General features: G+C 56.7%; 1 protein-coding gene across 36 annotated transcripts in view; it reads left to right on the top strand.

The window, feature by feature from the left end:
• Positions 1–18,674, top strand: part of MACF1 (microtubule actin crosslinking factor 1) — a 134,720-nt gene that overhangs the window by 93,346 nt on the left and 22,700 nt on the right. For 14 of the 36 annotated variants that reach the window (XM_085081256.1, XM_085081243.1, XM_085081255.1 and 11 more), the window contains 13 exons: positions 8,948–9,109; positions 9,235–9,405; positions 10,356–10,522; positions 11,484–11,643; positions 12,049–12,375; positions 13,016–13,100; positions 14,169–14,410; positions 14,492–14,698; positions 15,313–15,432; positions 16,435–16,542; positions 16,894–17,112; positions 17,651–17,854; positions 18,581–18,589. In XM_085081256.1, coding sequence (XP_084937382.1) covers positions 8,948–9,109; positions 9,235–9,405; positions 10,356–10,522; positions 11,484–11,643; positions 12,049–12,375; positions 13,016–13,100; positions 14,169–14,410; positions 14,492–14,698; positions 15,313–15,432; positions 16,435–16,542; positions 16,894–17,112; positions 17,651–17,854; positions 18,581–18,589 — 2,181 coding nt within the window. The remainder of the gene's footprint in view (positions 1–8,947; positions 9,110–9,234; positions 9,406–10,355; positions 10,523–11,483; positions 11,644–12,048; positions 12,376–13,015; positions 13,101–14,168; positions 14,411–14,491; positions 14,699–15,312; positions 15,433–16,434; positions 16,543–16,893; positions 17,113–17,650; positions 17,855–18,580; positions 18,590–18,674) is intronic. The other 22 variants (XM_085081246.1, XM_085081253.1, XM_085081257.1 and 19 more) reach the window with 3 other exon arrangements.

Raw genomic sequence — 18,674 nt, 5'->3', positions numbered from 1 at the left:
GTTGTTTCAGCTGCTCTGGATTAACAGCAGGGAGCAGGAGTGGCGGTGTCACCCGCCGAGGGGACAAATCCAGGCGTTGGGACACTCTGGCGGTGTTGGCAGCTGGGGAGCTGAGTGTCTGGCTGGCTGTCCAGCAGGGCTCGGGGGGACATGGAGGGGACATGCCCTGGGTGGGCAGAGAGGCTCCCTGGGGGTTGTTTGGAATCCACTCCCAGATCGCCACTCCCTCCCCGCCTCCCGCTCGTTTCCTGGGTTGTATTTAATGGTGGGAAAAAGGGGTTCCTAAGGGTTCCCGGCGTGCAAACATCTCCCACTGAGGGGCACTTCGGGCCGTAAAATGGGCAATTCCCCCTGAACCCTCCCCTCCTACAAAACATCCGTTCCCATCTCTCTGAAAGCAAAACAAAGCTTTGGGAATGCGGTGCTGGAGCTGCTGCTTGTGCCAGGATGTGGGGATGAAGGGTCTGAGAGCTTGGGGATGTGGACGATGAGCTCCCACCACAGCCATACCATCACCTCGGCCAAGCCTCAGTGATTTCGGGATGGCAGTGCATCCAAAAATAGTCAGGATTTCATCTGCCTTGGCTGTGGCTCACCACAGCCAGGTGGGAAGGCTTTTGGTGAAGCTGTGGCACAGCAAAGCGCAGACCGAGGTCCCATTCTCCTGGATTTCGGTGCTTTTGGAGCACGTTTTTCTCTATGAAACACCTTGTATTTTTATCCCGATGCCATAATTCATCCCAAAGTAGCAGGCCGGGTGGCTGGTGGGGCGGGTTGTTGCCTGGAGATGCGTGGAGGCTGTTCTTCCCAACCCTCCTGTTTTCTCTCCCAAGTCTGTGACTTCCCTCAGCATCACTTCGCAGCGGTGATTCACTCGCCCGGGCTGCCTCCCTCTCCACTTCCAACGTTCCCCATCTCTTAAACCCAAGGGTTTTGGGGGAGGAAAAGAGGGTGACAGGACTCAGGATGGGAGGAGCAGGATGCTGCCCTAGAGCCGGGGCTATAAAAATCATGATTTTTAGGAAAAGAGCTTGCGGTGGTTGAGGGGAACGGTGGCAAGTTGCGGGTGGCTTTTTTTGGCAGAGCGGTGGGGAAGGCAGAATTGGTACTTCGGGGGTGTTTCGGGTGGGTTTCTTCGGTGATTTAAGAACTCGGCTCTTTGTGCGAGGGCGGGTGTGAGGAGCAGGGAGCCCCGATGCGTGCGGGGGTCGCAATCCCGCTGGCAGCGCCGGCTGGGGGAGCGGCGGACAAAGGGCCGGGGGAGCGGGGCCGGTGGCGGGGGGAGCCGGAGCCGGAGCCGCCGCCGAGCCAGGGCGTTGCTGCTCTTTGTCGGGGGCTGCCGCCTCCCCCCGGAGGAGGGGCCATCCCCGGCGGGGCGGGCGGGGACCACCCCCGCTCCGCCACCGAGCATCACCCCCCGGTGCCCGGCCGGGTCGCGCTCCGGTCCCCAATCCCCGGGGCCGTTTCGGGGGTGGTTGCGGGGGGGTGCGGGAGGTACCGCGGAGCTCGGGGAGGGGGCGGCCCCGGCTGTACCGCCCCGCCCCGCGGCACCGCCCCCCGCCCGCCCCCGCGTCCCCCCGCCCTCCGCCGGGGCTGGAGCTCCGCGGGAGCCGGTGCTGGCGGCGGCGGCGGGGCCGGGGCGTGCGGCGGCCTGCGCGGCTCGGCCTTTTGTTCCGCCGGCGGGAAGGAGAGCGGGCGGCGGCGGCAGGGAGCGGGAGGACGAGAAGGAGCAGCAGGAGGAGGAGGAGGAGGAAGGCAGCGGCCATGCATCCCGCCGCGCCGGCCGGGGGCTGCCCGAGGATGCGGAGCGGAGCCCCCCGCCCCCGGCCCGGCCGCTGAGCCGCGCACAAAAGGGGCGAGAGCGGCGGGGAAGGGGAACGGGAGGGCGGCCCCGGGGTGCGTGTGTGACCCGGCTCCGGCCCCGCTCCGCCCCGCATCGCCACCGGCACCGGCCCCGCGCCCGCCCCGCCGCCCCTCGCCCCGCCATGGCCGGGCCGCCCGGTGGCGCGGAGCCGCCGCAGCCCGACACCGGCCGCCGGGAAAGTTAGTGCGGGCTGGGCCGGCAGCGGCGGCAGCGGGAGGAGGAGGAGGAGGAGGAGGAAGAAGAAGCAGCAGCAGCGGCAACAGCCGAGCCGCCTCCAGCCGCGGCTGCTCCCCGTCCCCCCCGTCGGCTCCCGGAGGCAACTCAGGGGATTCCATCCCGCTCCGTCCCTTTGCCATTTTTGGATGCGTTTTATAGCCAATTTTTTTTTTTCCTGGGGAGAAAGCGAAAAAAAAAAAGCGAAGACCCGGCAGCCTTCCTCCACCGCCGGACTCCGCGGCCGTGCCGCCACCGCCGCTCACCCACCGGCTGGATTTTGGGGGTTCCGCCGCTCCCGGTGGCACCGGGCGAGGTGACGGCAGCGACAATGCCATCATGTTTTTGAGACAGGAAACCTCCGAGTTTGCCCTGAATGAAGAACTTCCTGTGTTTAAAGTTGTACGAATATCCGCTGACAAGCTCAGTTCAAATGAAAACACGAGAGTCGGGGGGAGAGGCTAATTCGGACCAGCTGGACTTCCACGGCGCTCGGAGCTGGGCAGAAAACGCGCCGAGCCGCTCGCCACTGCCAGCCGGGAGCGGCCGGGACAAGCAGTGCCTTTGTTAGTAAAGAAGGACGGACGGGATAATTTAAGAGCTTCAAACTCTTCCGCCGTCTCTGTCGCGAGCCGCTTGGAATATTTTACCGAAGCTGCTGGATTTTGGATGATCCGCTGATGGATGGGGTTTTTTAGGGGGGGCCGGGGGGATGAGATTTGTCGTTTCGCTGCTCGGGGCCGCCGGTCGGGCTGCTGAGCCGGCGCGGTGCTGCCGGTCCTCCCTGTTGTCCCCGTAGTGTCACTTTGGGATTCGAGGCTGCCCCGGGGGGTTTGGGACCTGCTGGCCGTGTGATGCTCCCTGCCGTGGCGGGCCAGAGGTTGCCGGGGTGGTTCTGTCATCCCTAAGGAGGAGAGTATGGGCAAACCACTGAGCCGGCCAGACTGTTTACGGCAGAACCGCACTTGCCTGGGGAAGGGCGAGGATGAGGATGGCTACATAGAGGATTGCTACGTGCCCCAGAGATCGATCTACGACACGATGAGAATTAACGAGCAGATCGATCAGGGATCGAAGCTCAACCAGGTGTCCAAGAGCACCCTGGGCAAGGGGGATGGCAGCACCATATCCAGCAACGGCACTCTGGGAGCCGCCAACGTCTTCGAGTCCAGGGCGCCCGAACCCAAAAAGCTGGACGAGAGAGTCATCTTCGACCAGCTGAAGCTCAGCAGTGATGTCTCCAAGCCAGCGCCGGCTCCGCCAAAGAGGCGACCGAACCCCGAGAAGAAGGAGAACGTCAACCGGCGCTCGTGGAAGTCCTTCATGCCGCCCAACTTCACCGAATTCGCGGAGAGGATGGGGGCTTCGCTGAGCGAGGTGTCGGAGGCGGGCGCCTCTAACCCTTCCCTGCGGGATAAGCGGGATTCCAGTGCCATGCTCGCCGAGCAGCCGGGCCAGCCCGACCACGGTGAGCCCATGTCTGAGTCTCTCACCTTGGAGCACGTCTCCAAGTCATCTGGCACGGCAGAGGCTCTGGCGGCCAAGCAGTTTGGTGCGGATGGCTACGGCGGTCCCCGGGACGAGCGCCAGGCCCTGCTGAACGCCGGTGACAGCCGCGTCAGGGACCTGGCCAGGGCCCGCCGGCTCCCCAGTGCCACCTGGCCACGAGCCAGGAAGAACTTCATCAGGGGAAACTTCAACGATGGGCACCAGGAGACCCTGGAGGCCTCCGAGTCGGACTCTACAGTGGAGAACGTCAACCTCTCTCCGTGCCTTAGTGAAGAGCTGCTGGATACGGGACTGGATATTCTCATCACCTCCAATCTCAGGGAGAAAACGGAGTCTGAGCTGAGATTTGAGGAGGACGAGCGCTGGGTGATGATGGAGGAGTGGGAGGAGGCGACGCTGTCAGAGAGAGGAAAGGCTGTTCTGGTAGCAGAGGAGAAGAAGAGCTGTTGCTTGGCAGATATTTCTGAAGAAAGGGAACAATCCGCTGCTCCGGAGGATGGCTCTGCCCCCAGCCCGGGGACCTCCCTGTCCTGCACGTCCCCAGGGGGTGCTGGCAGCGCGTGCTGCACGGAGGACGCGGCGGTGCAGTGTGGGGTTGAGGACTTTGCTCCAGTTTTGGAGCGCTCAGCCAGCCCCACAGGCCCCGAGTTGTCCGACACAGATTCGGTGCAGATGTTCCTGGAGCTGGAAGAGCAGTGCCTGAATGAGGACAAGGGTGATGGGGCTGTCCCCAGCTGCCTGGGGGTTCAGATGTCCCCAATGGACTCAGAGGGATTGGACTCAGATTCGGCCAAGCTGGCTGGGTTGGTGGTCGAAGGGTGTCAGCACAGAGCCCCCTTGGACATCAGCGCTTCGGACTCTGCCGTTGTGTCAGATCTGGAGGACTTCGATGTCACCTGCAGCTCGCAGGTGCTGAGCACGCTGGAGCCCTTGACAGAGCCCTTCTCAGAAAGGGACACCTTGGCTGTCACCCCGACAGACTCAGATGGAGGGGCTTCCCCCAGCCCCGTGGCCATGGCAGGGCTGGGCTCCCTCCTGGAGTGCTCCCCGGTGCTGGTGGGAGAGGTTGATCCCGACCCACTTGTGGAGCCAGAGTTGGTGGCAGGTGGCATGCCACATCCCGGGACAGGGGCACATCCAGCTGCTGGACTGGGGACAGATGGTTACCCCAGCGCTCCGGTGGGGTGGGGTGAAGATAACCAAGACTTGCTTCCCGAGGGGACCTGTCCTGGCCGAGTGTCCCCTTGGCAGCCCTCGGCTCCGGACACAGTGATGGAGGAGCTGGGGTCACCCCTGCAGCACAGCCAGGCTGGTGTCCAGGGCGTGGTTCCATTCAGGACCCATCACCTTCTGCCTGGAAGGACTGAGGTTGCCAGCTGGGATGTCCTAGAGCTGGTTTCTGAGGATGAAGCCACAGATTTGGGGTCAGGGAGTGGAGCTGAGGGCTGGACTCATCCGTCAGGGAGTGGGGATGTTTGCTGTGCTTCTCTGCTGCCTTTCCACGCCGGCTCTGCATCAGAGCCAGGCTCCAAGGCTCCGACAACATTCCCGGTGCCTGTTGAGGACCTCCCGTGGGAAATGGTTTCCCTGGGCCAGAGCCTGGCTCTGGAAGGGGCTGTCCTCACAGAGGGGTGCTCCGTGGAGGTGACTGTCACACATGGGGTGACACCAGCAGCCATCCTGCAGCCAGCAGATGTGGACCTGCTGTTTACCCCTGGCTGGGAGGTGCCATGTCCTGCCAGCCCAGCCGCCCCTGAAGATCTCCCTGGCACATCTCCCATCACCAGGCCCACCATCCCATGGGATTTTGGGGAGCTTTCTGCTCCATCCCACCCTCTTTCACCAGGAGATGTGGCCCTCCCAGAGCCCCGGGCTCAGGGGACACCACCAGCCACCAGGGATCTTGCCATGGATGCTGAGGAACCTTCAGGAGCCACCACCACTGCCATGCCCTTGATGGTGGAGGAGCTTCTGGAAGCCCCACCACCCTTTGCTGACGTGCCTGTTGCCACTGTGCCACCACCAGGTGCTGGGGACCTCGGAGGTGACCCCGTGCCATTGGTGGTGGCCTTGGGGGATACAGATGACTTTGCCATCATGGTTGTGCCACCCATCCTGGAGCAGCTGACTCTGGAGGACGACCCCGTTGAGAGCTCACCTGCAGCGGGGCTGGCAGCTTGGGAGGGTCCCCCTGGTGCCTTCCCACCCCTCCCAGAGGGTCCCACCACCCCAGAGCTGCTGGGGACACCCTCTGTCACAGCACGCAGGGCACAAACCCTGCCCAGGGCCGCTGTAAGGGACACCCTGCGACCCCGCAGCTGTGGGGGTGCCCTGTCCCCGTGTCCCAGCGAGGCAGAGGGGGCATCGGGCACTGAGGAACCCCTGGGCGCCGCTCTCATGGCAGAAGGGCCTCCTGCTCTCCCAGATGGATTCGTTCCAGATAACGAGGTATTTGTCGCTCGGGCTCTCGCAGCCGGGGCTTCAGGCGCAGAAATCGCTTTATTTTGCACGCCAGGGGTGGGTGGGAGGTGGGAGCCCACTCAGTAACGCACGATCTGGGCTTCCAAACAGCCTTCTCCCTCCCTGAGATCAGCTTGGATTTGGCAGGGAAAAAGTTTTTTGGGGGGGGAATTGTGTGATTGTGTAAGTAAGGGAGGCAGAAGACTCTTTGCTGCTCGATGACCTGAAGTGTTGTCTTCTCCTTTTTTGGCTTATTAAAGTACATTATGGTCACTCAGATGGAAATCACAGACTTCAGAAAAACCTTCTTGCCGGCTCCTGGCAGGGAGTTCCCAGCCTTGAAGCAGAAAATATAGCAGGAAGTAGAAACCTGTAAAATGAATTAAGTGCAAACAATTCCTGTCCCGTGCAGTCATCTCTGTCTGTAGTTTTTTTCCTGTGAGCATCGAGGTGCTGAGGCTCAGAGTGCGATGGGAAGGGATTCAAACCCTCCTCTGGCGTTTGGGGATTTGCACTGCTGTGCTGTGCTCGTGGCTCCTGCCTGGAGAGACCTCAGTGCTGGAGTTCCCACAGCCCGGCGCTGATTTCCTGCCATCTGGATCAGGAGAAACAGCGCTGAGGAGACATCAGAAGTTAGTCAGCACCAAAAATCCCGATTTGGTGGCGATTACTCATCCTTTGGGCTGTACCACCCCTTGGAGAAATGCACATGGAGGGGCTTGGAGAGGTGTTTTCACATGGGGGGTCCATGTGAGTGAGGGTTGGGACACCCAGAGAGGACCTGGGTGAGGGAAACACCATTGGGTTCTTGCCACAGTTGTCTGTCGCCTGAAATTCAGTGGTGGGGTCCTATTTTAGGTTCAGCACCTCTGACTGTTAACCCCATAAAACATCCCCTCTCTCCAAGCATTGCTGGAGGTGCTGATTCTTCCCAGAGCTCCACGTTTGGCAGCTGTGGGGTTAAGGGAGATGAGGGAAGCAGAAATCCAGGGGATGCTTCGGGAAGCTTTCTGGGAGTGAGGAGGAGGAGGAGGAGGCGGAGGTGTGGTGGAGCAGATGTCCTTCTGCTCTCCCAAAATGTCTGTCCAGCCTTTCTCCAGGGCAGGACACCTCGCTCCACAGCTTCTCCTGCCCGGCAAAGGGCAGTCGTTAAATATTTGCTTCCAAGCTGAGTCACGGTGAGGTTAATGAGCTAAATCGCTGAAATCTTTTGTGAGCAAAGGAAAACAAGGGTGTTGGACACGCTCACCCTCAGGCTGGTGCTGGGATTATTTTTGTCAGGATCCTCAGGGAGCATCAGGCTGGCTGATACCTGTGTTGCAGGACCCTTGTTGGAAGTCTGGGCTTTTCCACAGGGAAAAGCCTTTCCTCCCTGCTTTGCTCCTTCAGAGTTTGTTTTGCAGCCCATGGAGAGCCCAGACCAGCCCAGCATGCCAGGCTTATCAGCCTGATCCTTTTGTGGGTTTGGCTCTTCCACCCAGCAGCTCCATATATAAACAGAAACAGGAGAACAGCCCGGGAATCGGTGATTCCAAGGCACCATTTATTTCTCACAACCGTGGCAGAATTCTCCATGAGCAAGCAGCTCTGGACAGTGTCTGCCAGCTCACCCTTTGCTCATGTCCTGGAGGGACCTCCCTGCCCTCCGGTTGCAGAGCTCTGCTGGGAAAAAGTAGCTTTTTCCTCTCGAAATGAGGCAGGGAAAGTCAAAGCAGTGCCTCCTGCTCCGGCTGGGAACTCTGTGTGTGTTTTGGGGGATTTGGGTGTGTTTTGGGGGATTTGGGTGTGTTTGGGGGGATTTGGGTGTGTTTGGGGGGATTTGGGTGTGTTTGGGGTTGTTTGCCTGGTGCTCCTGTGGATTGCCAGGTGCAGAGAGCCGTGTCCTCTGCTCTGCTGGGGGAGATCTTGCATCCAAGTGGGGATTTTTCAGTGCACTCCATGTCTGTGCATTTTTGGGCACGGGGAGCAGGTGGCTGCCTGCCATCCCCTCTGCTTCCCGATGGGAAAATGTTGCGACAGGGCCAAGAGCTCCTCTCCTGCTCCTACCCGGGTGTGGGGTGACCCCTGCTCTGCATGGCCTCGTGGGCCAGGGGAGGAACTCTGCTCCCAATTTTGGGGTATTTTGCATAGGGACAGGGCAGGCTTGTCCCTTGGGATCGGTGGGGAAGGACTGGAGAGGGACAGCGAACGGACAGCGCGTGGTTCCAGCAGATCCCCAGCTCTGATAAAGAGCATTTATCTCCTCTAGAGAAACAGGATTCTCCCTGCTGCCTCTCCTGACAATGGGGAGCTTCATTCGCTCTCCTCCCCCTTCCCTATCAAATCTTTCTTGGTTTAGAAAGCTTTTCCCCACAGGATTCCCAGGCAGGACCGTGCCAAATCCGTGGTAAACGACTCGCACATTAATTGCCTATTGCCTTTGTCTTTCGAAATGCAGCGAGCTCCTCGCTGCCTGTAATTTCGTGGTTAACAAAACTCATATGATGTCAGGTCTCCGTTCTCAATAGCTTCACTGTGAGAGTTGCTTGGGGTTTTTCCCCAGGAGCATTATTTCCCAATCTGATGGCGGGTCGGAGCCGATGCTCTCATTTCTTCCTCGGTTTTCTCTTTCCACCTCACTCCAGTGCTTGGAAAAATGGGATTTGCCTGTTTAAAAGCAGAGGTGGGTGTGGATAGACCCTGAGTCGTGCTCCACAGCAGCAGATTCCTGTGACATCTGTGTCACTGGGTCAAGGCAAGGGAGGAGCTGAGACAAACTTGCACAGTTCCAATAAAATCAGTGCAAGTAGCTGCTGCATCTTCCCTGGAGGGGAAAGCCTGTTGTGTCAATGACTGAGGGGCTGGAAGAGTGGCTCATGGCTCATAAACCACCTTTTTCTCTCCCACCCTCTCCATCCCCAGCAATTCCAGAAGGAGCAGGTGGATCCCCTCCAGCTGAAACTCCAGCAGGTCAATGGAGTTGGTCAGGGACTCATCCAAAGCGCCGGGAAAAACTGTGATGTCCAAGGGCTGGAGCATGACATGGAAGAGATCAACACCCGCTGGAACACCCTCAACAAGAAGGTGGGAGCGTGGGGAGGAGCTGTCCCTGCTTTTTATGGGGTCTGGTGGCAGGAGGAGGTCACGGGCAGGGAGCTGAGGCTCTGGTGCCTGACGGGGTTGTTTTCGGGGCTGTTTTTGGGGTGCAGGTGGCCCAGCGAGTGGCACAGCTGCAGGAGGCCCTGCTGCACTGTGGGAAGTTCCAGGACGCCCTGGAGCCGCTGCTGAGCTGGCTGGCAGACACCGAGGAGCTCATCTCCAACCAGAAACCTCCCTCGGCCGAGTACAAGGTGGTGAAAGCTCAGATCCAGGAGCAGAAGGTGAGCAAACAGGGTGGCTCCATGGGAGGGGAGCTCAGGACAGCCAGACTAATAATTTGGGGGTCCAGCTAGGGTGTCTATCCTTCTTTCCTGGTGGATCTCAGCTCATTTGCCCACACTTGAGGATCTCCATCTCCTAAATCACCACATCCCTTCCTTGCCCTGCTGCCTCTTGAGGTTGCCCGCTGGTTTTGCCGGTCGGCCGTGTTTTTCCAGCCCTGGGTTTTACTCTGTGCTGGTAATTCAGCTGTGTCAGGAGCGAGCTGGCGGCAGTGCAGAGCCTGGTTTGGGTGTTTGGACAAAGGGAATGTCACCAAGTGTGGGACAGGGGCTGAGGTGTGCCACTGTTTGCTGAGATAACAGCCCGGGGTCGGCGCCTGCACTCCTGAGCAGTGAGGAGGGAAGGTTGAGCGTGGTCACGGGGAAATATTTTAGAAATGAATTCTTACCCAGGCTGGGTCCGACGTGTGGAGGTTGGAAGAGGAAATGTGCTTCAAGTGGAAGTTAAAAGCTTGATAAGGTGGAGTGGGTTGGTGGGGAAGACTCAGAAAACTCTTCTGGCAGAGAAGTGGTTTGAGTCTTGGATGGTGTGAAAGGGAAGGGAAGAGGAATGGGAAAGGGGAATGGAATGGAATGGAATAGAATAGAATAGAAAAGAAAAAATGAAAGTTCCATTGGAAGGGTCCCACAATGGTCACCATGTCCAGCTGCCTGACCACTTCAGGGCTGACCAGATTAAAGCATGTGATTATTATAATGTAATATAATATAACTCTGTAATTCTTTCAACTGGTTTTGAAGGCAGAGCCATCCCCCCGGGCTGGGCCTGTTCTCAGCCCAATGCTGGCAGTGGTTTTCAGCCACAATGAGAGATCTGACCTCTCCAAAGGCTGCATTTGGTTCTGCTGCCCCAATCTCCTAACTTCTCCCCTTCCTTCATCTCTCCCAAGCTGCTCCAGCGACTCCTGGACGATCGCAAAGCCACGGTGGAGATGATCCAGGCGGAGGGCGACAGGATTGCCCAGTCAGCTGAGCCTGCAGATCGTGACAAGATCGTGGGGCAGCTGGAGAGCCTGGCACGGCGCTGGGAAGGGCTGCTGGGCAGGGCAGCTGCCAGGTGAGAGGGGCTGGAGCAGCTCATGCCACAAATCACGGTGCCCCGGAGTCGTTGTCACCCGCTGGTGACAACATTCGGGAAGCTGGCGGAGATTTCGGCGCAGATACATCCTGGAAACATGGAAACAGCTGGAAAACATGGGAAATCAAAGGCTGGCTGGGAGCTGAAGCTGATAGCAGTGGTTTACAATGGCAGGGAAGAGCTGAGATTAAATAATTTCCCTGCAGGGGAGGGATGTTATTTTTATTCCTGTAAGCATTAACGTTTAGCAACATCCTGTTGACACCTTTCTGCCGCCAGAATCTTGTTTATGAGTTACTTATTTCTACCTGAGCTGATATTTGAGGTTATGAAGTCACTTCTGAGGGCCAGATTGGACCCTTCTCAGGGTTTTTAATCATTGCCAACAATCCATCAGGACTGTCCATCCTGGATTGTCTTTAACCAGAAGTTCTGAAAGACCAAGAGCCTGGCCACAAGCTGAGGGATCTTTAAGACAGTGACAGGCATGGGAGAAAAGGGAGTTGGAACTAAATGATCTTTAAGGTCCCTTCTGTCTCAGACTGCTTCACAAAAAGCTGCACTACAGGGCAGCCTTTCCCAGGGAGATAAATTGGATCCTGAAGGCACAGCTGCAGCAAAAGCTTATTTTGCTGATTGATTTTTGTCTTTGCCTTCATTGCTTGCCTGACATGATGTTTCACCTTGCTCTGCTTTGTTTCCCTCTTCCAAATACTTGAAGCTGCTCGCCATGCCTGGCTCCAGCTGAGAGCTGCTCCTTAGTGTTTTCATTAACTCAAAGACTCCCAGACTGGTTTTGGTTGGAGAAGACCTTAAAAATCACCTTGTTCCACCCCTGCAGTGAGCAGGGACACCTTCCACTAGCCCAGGCTGCTCCAAACCCCATCCAACCTTGCCTTGAACAATTATTTCCTCCTAATTTCGCGATTACCTTTTACAGGCAGAAGCAGCTGGAGGATATCTTGGTGCTGGCAAAGCAGTTCCACGAAACCACAGAGCCTGTGTCCGACTGGCTGTCGGTGACAGAGAAGAAACTGGCCAACTCTGAGCCCATCGGGACCCAGACTGCCAAAATCCAGCAGCAGATCAGCCGCCACAAGGTAGGACCTGTGCAGCAGCAGGATGGAGGTGGTTGGAGTCAGGTAGTTGTTTCCACCACAACCAGAGGGGTTTTTGGCACAAACAAGGATTGGAGGAGTTATCCAGGTTGTTTTATGTACAGAGAAGGCTGCAAGCCCTGACCCACCAGCGTGGGTAAACATTAAGCCCATGCCCTTGCACCTCCCAGCAGATTTGGCTAGGAAAAAAACATCCCCATCCATGTGTTTCTTTTTAATTTCACCTCAGTTCGCCCGTTCACGGGTGGGTTTTGTGTCTCCCATATTTTCAGTTGTGTTCATCACTGCGTTCCCCTTTCCACGTCGCGTTTCTTTCGTTTCACTCATTTTCATTATTATTTATTTTTTTTTCCTTTCTGTTGTCCATTTTACCCTCCCGCCATTCAGGCTCTCGAGGAAGAGATAGAGAGCCACGCTGCCGACGTGTCTCGGGCGCTGGGGGTCGGGCAGTCCCTGTCCTCCCTGAGCTGTGCCACCGAGCAGAGGCTGCTGGCAGAGAAATTAGAGGCTCTGCAGAGCCGCTACGGCGAGGTCCAGGACCGGTGCAGCCGCAAGGCAGCACTGCTGGACCAAGCTCTGGCCAACGCCAGGCTTTTTGGGGAGGAGGAGGTGGAAGTGCTCAACTGGCTGGCTGAGGTGGAGGACAAGCTGGGCTCAGTGTCCATAAAGGATTACAAACGGGACGTCCTGCAGAAGCAGCATGCCGACCAGCTGGTATTTTCCGTTTTTCTTCCATGTTTTGTGTTTTGTTTCGTTGCGTTTCTTCTGGTTTTGTTTATGCTTTCTGGCCTGACTTTAATTTTGCTAAGCTCGTTCCGCCGCTGGGTCTCTTGGAGAGGAGAGCAAAGAGGTTTCATGTGTTACCAACAACAATTGTGGCCCCCACCAAAAAAAAAAAAGGGTTTCTCAAGGCGGGGGAAGTTCAAATGGTTCGTTTGCTTTGTGAATGGTGGCTGAGCCAGCCTGGCCACCCTGTGCCTTCAGAAAGCTGGATGCTGTTTCCAAGATTGAGAGCTGGAAAAGCGATTTTTGGAGCTGGGCTGGCCACCGAGGGAGCTTCTGCTTCCTCTGCCTGGGGCTGTGCAAGCTCTTTTGAAGAGTGAGCTTCTGTCTAACACAAGGGCAAATGCTTGGTGACAGAGATCCAGTGGGTTGGGATGGGTTTGCTCTAAGATTTGGGCCTTTGGGTCGCAGAAATGCCAGCAATTCCTGTAGCAGGATTACTGGACAGGTTTCAGATGGGTTGTTCACCCTTCCCATGCTCAGTAGGGAAGTTCATGCTCTCTCTATCATCTCAGGCTGGCAGAGACCTTCCCCCACAGCAGGATAACCCAAATTTGCCTTTTTTCCTCAGGCTTTGAACGAGGAAATTGTGAACAGGAAGAAGAACGTGGACCAAGCCATTCGAAATGGACAAGCTCTCCTGAAGCAAACCACAGGTAACACAGAGGAGATGCTGGTGGGCTCTGGGACATCTGGGGGGTCTGGGAATCCATCCATCCATCCATCCATCCATTCATCCTCCACATGCTTTTCCTTGGGAAGCCCATGCTCTGTTGGGTGGAGGCTGTTCTCCCTCAGGTCTTCATTTCCTTTTGGAAACTCCCAAAATAGCTGGTTTGCATCCAGCCTCGGATGCTGAGTCCCAAACACTCCCGTTTAGGATTTGCTCAGTCCCAAATCCCAACCCCGCAGCCCGGTGATTCCCACCACCGCTGTGGGGATGCTCCGTGCTGAGGGAGGCTTTTCTCACCACAGCCAGCTGCTAAATCACATGGGAAAGAGGTTAAAAATACCCCCAGCCCTCTCCTAATATTGCTTTCCCAGCCGGAGCAGTTGTGGCTGTTGCCACGTGGGTGTGAGTTTATGTTTATGAGTGGGAAGAGAGGTCGGGGCGCTGCATTTCCTTCAGATGTGGTCTGCTCGGAGCAGATGTACAGCTCTGTGTCCTTGTGGGAGCTGTGGAGCAGGAAGAGTGATTACAAAGGATTTGGCAGGCGGTTCTGTGTCCTCTTGGAAACAGCAGCGAGGAGTGAAGTGACCCTTTTTTCCTTGGAGATGGGACACGTTGCTGAGGACTGAGTTGGGGTGGCTTTGGGGCTTGTGGAGAAGCCAGGCTTTGCAGCAGACTCTCATCTCATCCCCATCCCATCTGCATCCCATCCCAATCCCATGGATCCCATCCCAATCCCATGGATCCCATCCTAATCCCATCCCAATCCCATCTGCATCCCATCCCATCCCAATCCCATGGATCCCATCCCAATCCCATCCCAATTCCATCCCAATCCTGTCCCCATCCCATCCCCATCCCAGGGACAAGGTGGATGTTGCCCTGCTGGAAAACATCAGCCCTAAGACCAGCTGTAGAACCAGGCTGAAGTTGCATCAACACAAAGAAAAGCAAAGCTGGAATTAGCTGTTTAAAACCAGGAAGGACGCAGAAAAAGTGGCTCCTGGGGTGCCTCTTGAAGCCCCCAGAGCCCAACACCATTTTCCCCCTGCAGGGGAGGAGGTGCTGCTGATCCAGGAGAAGCTGGACGGCATCAAGACGCGCTACTCCGACATCACAGCCGCCAGCTCCAAAGCCCTGCGCACGCTGGAGCAAGCCAGGCAGCTGGCCACCAAGTTCCAGTCCACCCACGAGGAGCTCACCGGGTGGATGAGCAAGGTGGAGGACGAGCTGGCTGCCAGCGGGGCTCAATCCCCCGCTGGAGAGCAAATCCCCCAATTCCAGCAGCGGCAAAAGGTGGGAGAGCAGCTCTACGTGGTGGGGATGTGCGTTGTTCTGTGCCTGGGGAGGTCACACATCCATGGGTGCTTTCCACAGGAGCTGAAGAAGGAGGTGATGGAGCACAGGCTCGTCCTGGACACGGTGAACGAGGTGAGCAGAGCTCTCCTGGAGCTGGTGCCCTGGAGAGCCCGCGAGGGGCTGGACAAGCTGGTGTCGGACACCAACGAGCGCTACAAGCTGGTCAGTGACACCATCAAGCAGAGGGTGGAGGAGATCGATGCTGCTATCCAGAGGTCTCAGCAGGTGACTTGATAACCCCTGCAGGGTTTTCTTGGGAGAGCAGGGTGGGCACTGCTCAAGAAATGCAGCGTGGAGCAGCAGGGCTGGTGGCTGACCCGTCCTCTTGCATGTTTTTGGGATGGGATAACTCTGTGTTATCCCACCTGTGAACTTGTGCCTGCAGGGGTGGTGGAGATGGTGTAAAACTGATGGCAGATGACTGTCAAAGCTGGGAAAGCATCACTCCGTGCTGTGAGAGCACAGGGATTTGTTCCAGGCCAGCAGTCCTCCCTAAAAAGGCTTGTCCTGCACAGACTGGAGGCTGCAGAGTGCTGGGAATATCTGCACGGAGTCAGTGCTCGGTGGAGCGAGGGAAATGCTCCTGTTTGTAGGGATGTCCCTTTCCCTGCGGGCAGGGAGGGCGCAGGGAGAGGTGGCTGTGCTCCAGCGTGCCCCAAAAGCAGCTGCAGGAGCCCTGAGGGCAGCGTGGAGTCACAAACCTGAGCCCCACCCCAAAATCCCTTTCTCCTCCACACCTAAGCTGTTTGTCCCTGTGTCCCTCTGGGATTCCCGCTGTCCCCAGCTGTCCATCCCTGCTGCCCAGCACTGACCACTGCCCCTCCTCTCCCCTGTGACAGTACGAGCAGGCAGCTGATGCAGAGCTGGCCTGGGTGGCTGAGACCAAGAGGAAGCTGATGGCTCTGGGTCCAATCCGCCTGGAGCAGGACCAGACAACAGCACAGCTGCAGGTGCAGAAGGTGTGTGTGCAATCCCTGCTGGGCTGGGTGGGGTGGGCAGCAAGGAGGGATGTCCACTTTGGGTCGTGGGATGTGGTTTTGGGGAGCAGCTTCACCCTGGGGTGACCAGGAGAGACAAACACTTGTAAGGAAAAAAAACCAAAGGAAAATATTGCTCTAAATCCTCCAAGTGTTGGGCTTCCCAAGGGAAAATCCTCCCTGTTTGCAGGAGCCTTTGAAGGCTCGATGGGTGCTCTGGTCTGGACTCCCTTGAGAGAGCTGCTCCCCTGGGATCCTTTCCCTGTGGCCACCAGAGCAAGCAGGAAGGGCTTGGAGAAATGTATATATTGATTAATGAGGGTGGTTTCCATTTGCTTTTTGCTCATTGTTCCCCGCAGTGAGGGACTCCACAGTTCCCTCCCGGCAGCCAGACGTGGAACAAAGAAGTGCTGGAGGGTTGTTTTGTTTTTTTTGGGGGTTTTTTTCCATATATCTTTGAGATGAGCTCATGCCTGAAAGAACGTGCACTTTAAATAAACGGCCCTTTTCATCCCTTTGCCTGGGCAATCAGAGCAGCACGCAGGCTTATTGGATTTAAAATTAAAGAAAAAGAAGGGAAAATGAGACAGTGTTTAAGAGAGGGGACTGAGCCATCGAGCATTAAGTTAAATTGAGCTCAGCTTCCTGCTGTTAATCTCACAGACCTTGGGAATGGCAAAGTTATTGGTGGATGCAGCTCTGGAGAGCATCGTTTTGGGGGATAACATTCCCTAGCAAATGGCTGATGGAGCTTTTCCTCCAGTGGGGACCTCGGGTGTGGAAGTGGATTATACCTCATTTTCAGAGCCGTTTTTGCAAGAGAGAGGTTGATGTAGATGAGGAAAACAGGCAGGAATCTGCATTCCCAGCCAGGTTTCCAGTTTGCCACGGGACACTCACCGAGTTCTGCAGGGTCCCTGTGGCAGGAGGATGCTGTGGATGGGCTGGGGAGAGGCTGAGCTCTGATTTCTCCCCTTCCTGCAGGCTTTTTCCATCGACATCATCCGGCACAAAGACTCCATGGACGAGCTGTTCAGCCAGCGCAACGAGATCTTCGGGACCTGTGGTGAGGAGCAGAAAGCAGTTCTGCAGGTGAGCCCCCTCTGCAGCATTGAGGGGGGGACAGACAGGGGACAGAGGCCAGCCCTCAGCCCTTGAACAGGCTGAAGGAGTTTAGAATCTCCCCATCATCAGTAATTCCCACCAGCGTTAGCAGAAATCTCTTTACATTTATGAGTCTCCTTTATTGCCTATTTTTATTGGGGATGGGGAGGGGGAGATTCCCGAGGCTGCTTTAACTGGAGTTACAGCATGGAAGGCCACCAAAGGCACCTCCTTCTCTTCAAAGGCACCTCCTTCCCTCCCAGCTCTCAGCATGGAGCTGGCCCTTTTCCTGGGCCGTTTCACATCCCTCCCAACATCTCTCCTCCCTCTTTCTTTTAGGAGAAAACCGAGTCCCTGGTACAGCAGTACGAGGCGGTGAGCCAGCTCAACTCGGAGCGTTACGCCCGCTTGGAGCGAGCTCAGGTGCTGGTGAACCAGTTCTGGGAGACCTACGAGGAGCTGAACCCATGGATCGAGGAGACCCAAACCCTCATCTCGCAGCTGCCACCCCCAGCCATCGACCACGAGCAGCTCAGGCAGCAGCAGGATGACATGAGGGTGAGAGGGTGCAGGGTTTGCACCTCCTGTCTGTCAGTTCTGCCTTCAAACAGAGGGAAGGGGCAGGAGCACCCTTTTCTTCTGAATTTTCCTCTTTTTTCCCCTCTGTTTTTTTGGGGGAGCTTGCTTGTGTAATGAGTGCACCACGTGCAAATTGGCTCGTGTTGGAGAACTCCTTCCCAAAATGCAGCTTGCTCCCAAGGAAACCTGGCTGCCTTTGCATCTCCTTCCTGCTTTTGGCAGGGGGAAAAAAAACCACTTTGTGCTTTTAGGGTAGGGATTGCACAGCAAAAAATTCTCCCAGTGGGGTCCCCCGTGGAGCTGTGGGGAGGGTCAGAGGCTGGGGAAGACCTCAGCTATAGCCATGTTGGGAAAAACCAAGTGCCATGTGCTTGGCAGATGCTGGGGCACGAAACCCAGGCTGTGAGTTCCTCCCAGATCCCATCACCGCTCTCCGAGTGCTGTTTGGAATAAACAGGCAGCAGATTTCCAAACAAATGTGTTATTCTTTTCCCCCCCCCTTCCTTCTATTCCCTAGCAACTGAGGGAATCCATCGCCGAGCACAAACCTCACATCGACAAGCTGCTGAAAATCGGGCCGCAGCTCAAGGACCTCAATCCCGAGGAGGGAGAGATGGTGCAGGAAAAATACTCCAGGGCTGAGGCCATGTATGCCAAAATCAAGGAGGAGGTTTGCCAGAGGGCCCTGGCACTGGATGAAGCCTTCTCACAGTCCACCCAGGTAGGCCGTGGACGTGAATTTTCCCCTCACGTGCTCTGGAATGTGGTTTTATTCCCATTGTAAAACCTCTTTATGAGGAATAACGTGGTCAGGCACCTCTGGGGTAGTTTCCTGCTGCAGTGGGAGCAGAGGAGAAGGTGATTGAGGCTCCACACAGTGAATAGGGTTGTAAATTTTTATGGCCTCAGTAATGATGCTGGTTCAAAGGGGCTGCTCTGGCGTCCACCCAGGGTTGGAAGGGCCCTGAGAGCCTCTTGAAAGAGGCTTGAAGAGATAATTCTCAGTTCTGATAAGCTGTGAGAGCAGCGAGCAGCCATGGGATGCTTTGTATGGGAGAGGTGAGGGATGTCTCCTGGGTCTGGGCATCTCCTGAGGAGGAGAAATAGGAGAGGAAGGGCAGAGACTGGAGGTGCTGAAGTCCAGAAAGGGGTGAAGTGTTCCTGCCACCGAGGGTTGGTGGCCCCCAGTTCTGTTTCATTTCACCCCGTGTTACCCTAGCGCAGTTGGTTTTTGTCACGTCCTGGGTGTTTATTTTCTTAATTCCTGTATTGTGTAGTCACTTCTCTTGGTTTGCACTTGTATTAACTCCGAGTTTTTCCCCCTCCCACATCCCCCTCCCCTCTCATCTCTCACTCCCACTGTGGAATGTGTTGTCTGTGTGTGTTGCTGCCTGTGCCCGTCCTCCCCACATTTCATTCTTGTGTTGACTGCGCCCCACCATTGCAGATTTCGGAGGTAAGCCAGTTCCCCCCACCACAGATGTCCATTTTACCCTCCCTGGCCTGACTATTTCACACCCAAACTTCCATTTCTAGTCCGT

The sequence above is a fragment of the Lichenostomus cassidix genome, chromosome 23 (assembly GCF_008360975.1).
Source record: "Lichenostomus cassidix isolate B80296 chromosome 23, HeHo_3.0, whole genome shotgun sequence".
Classification (NCBI taxonomy): domain Eukaryota; kingdom Metazoa; phylum Chordata; class Aves; order Passeriformes; family Meliphagidae; genus Lichenostomus; species Lichenostomus cassidix.
Note: the sequence above shows the minus strand (reverse complement) of the source record. Positions and strands in the feature narration are given on the sequence as shown.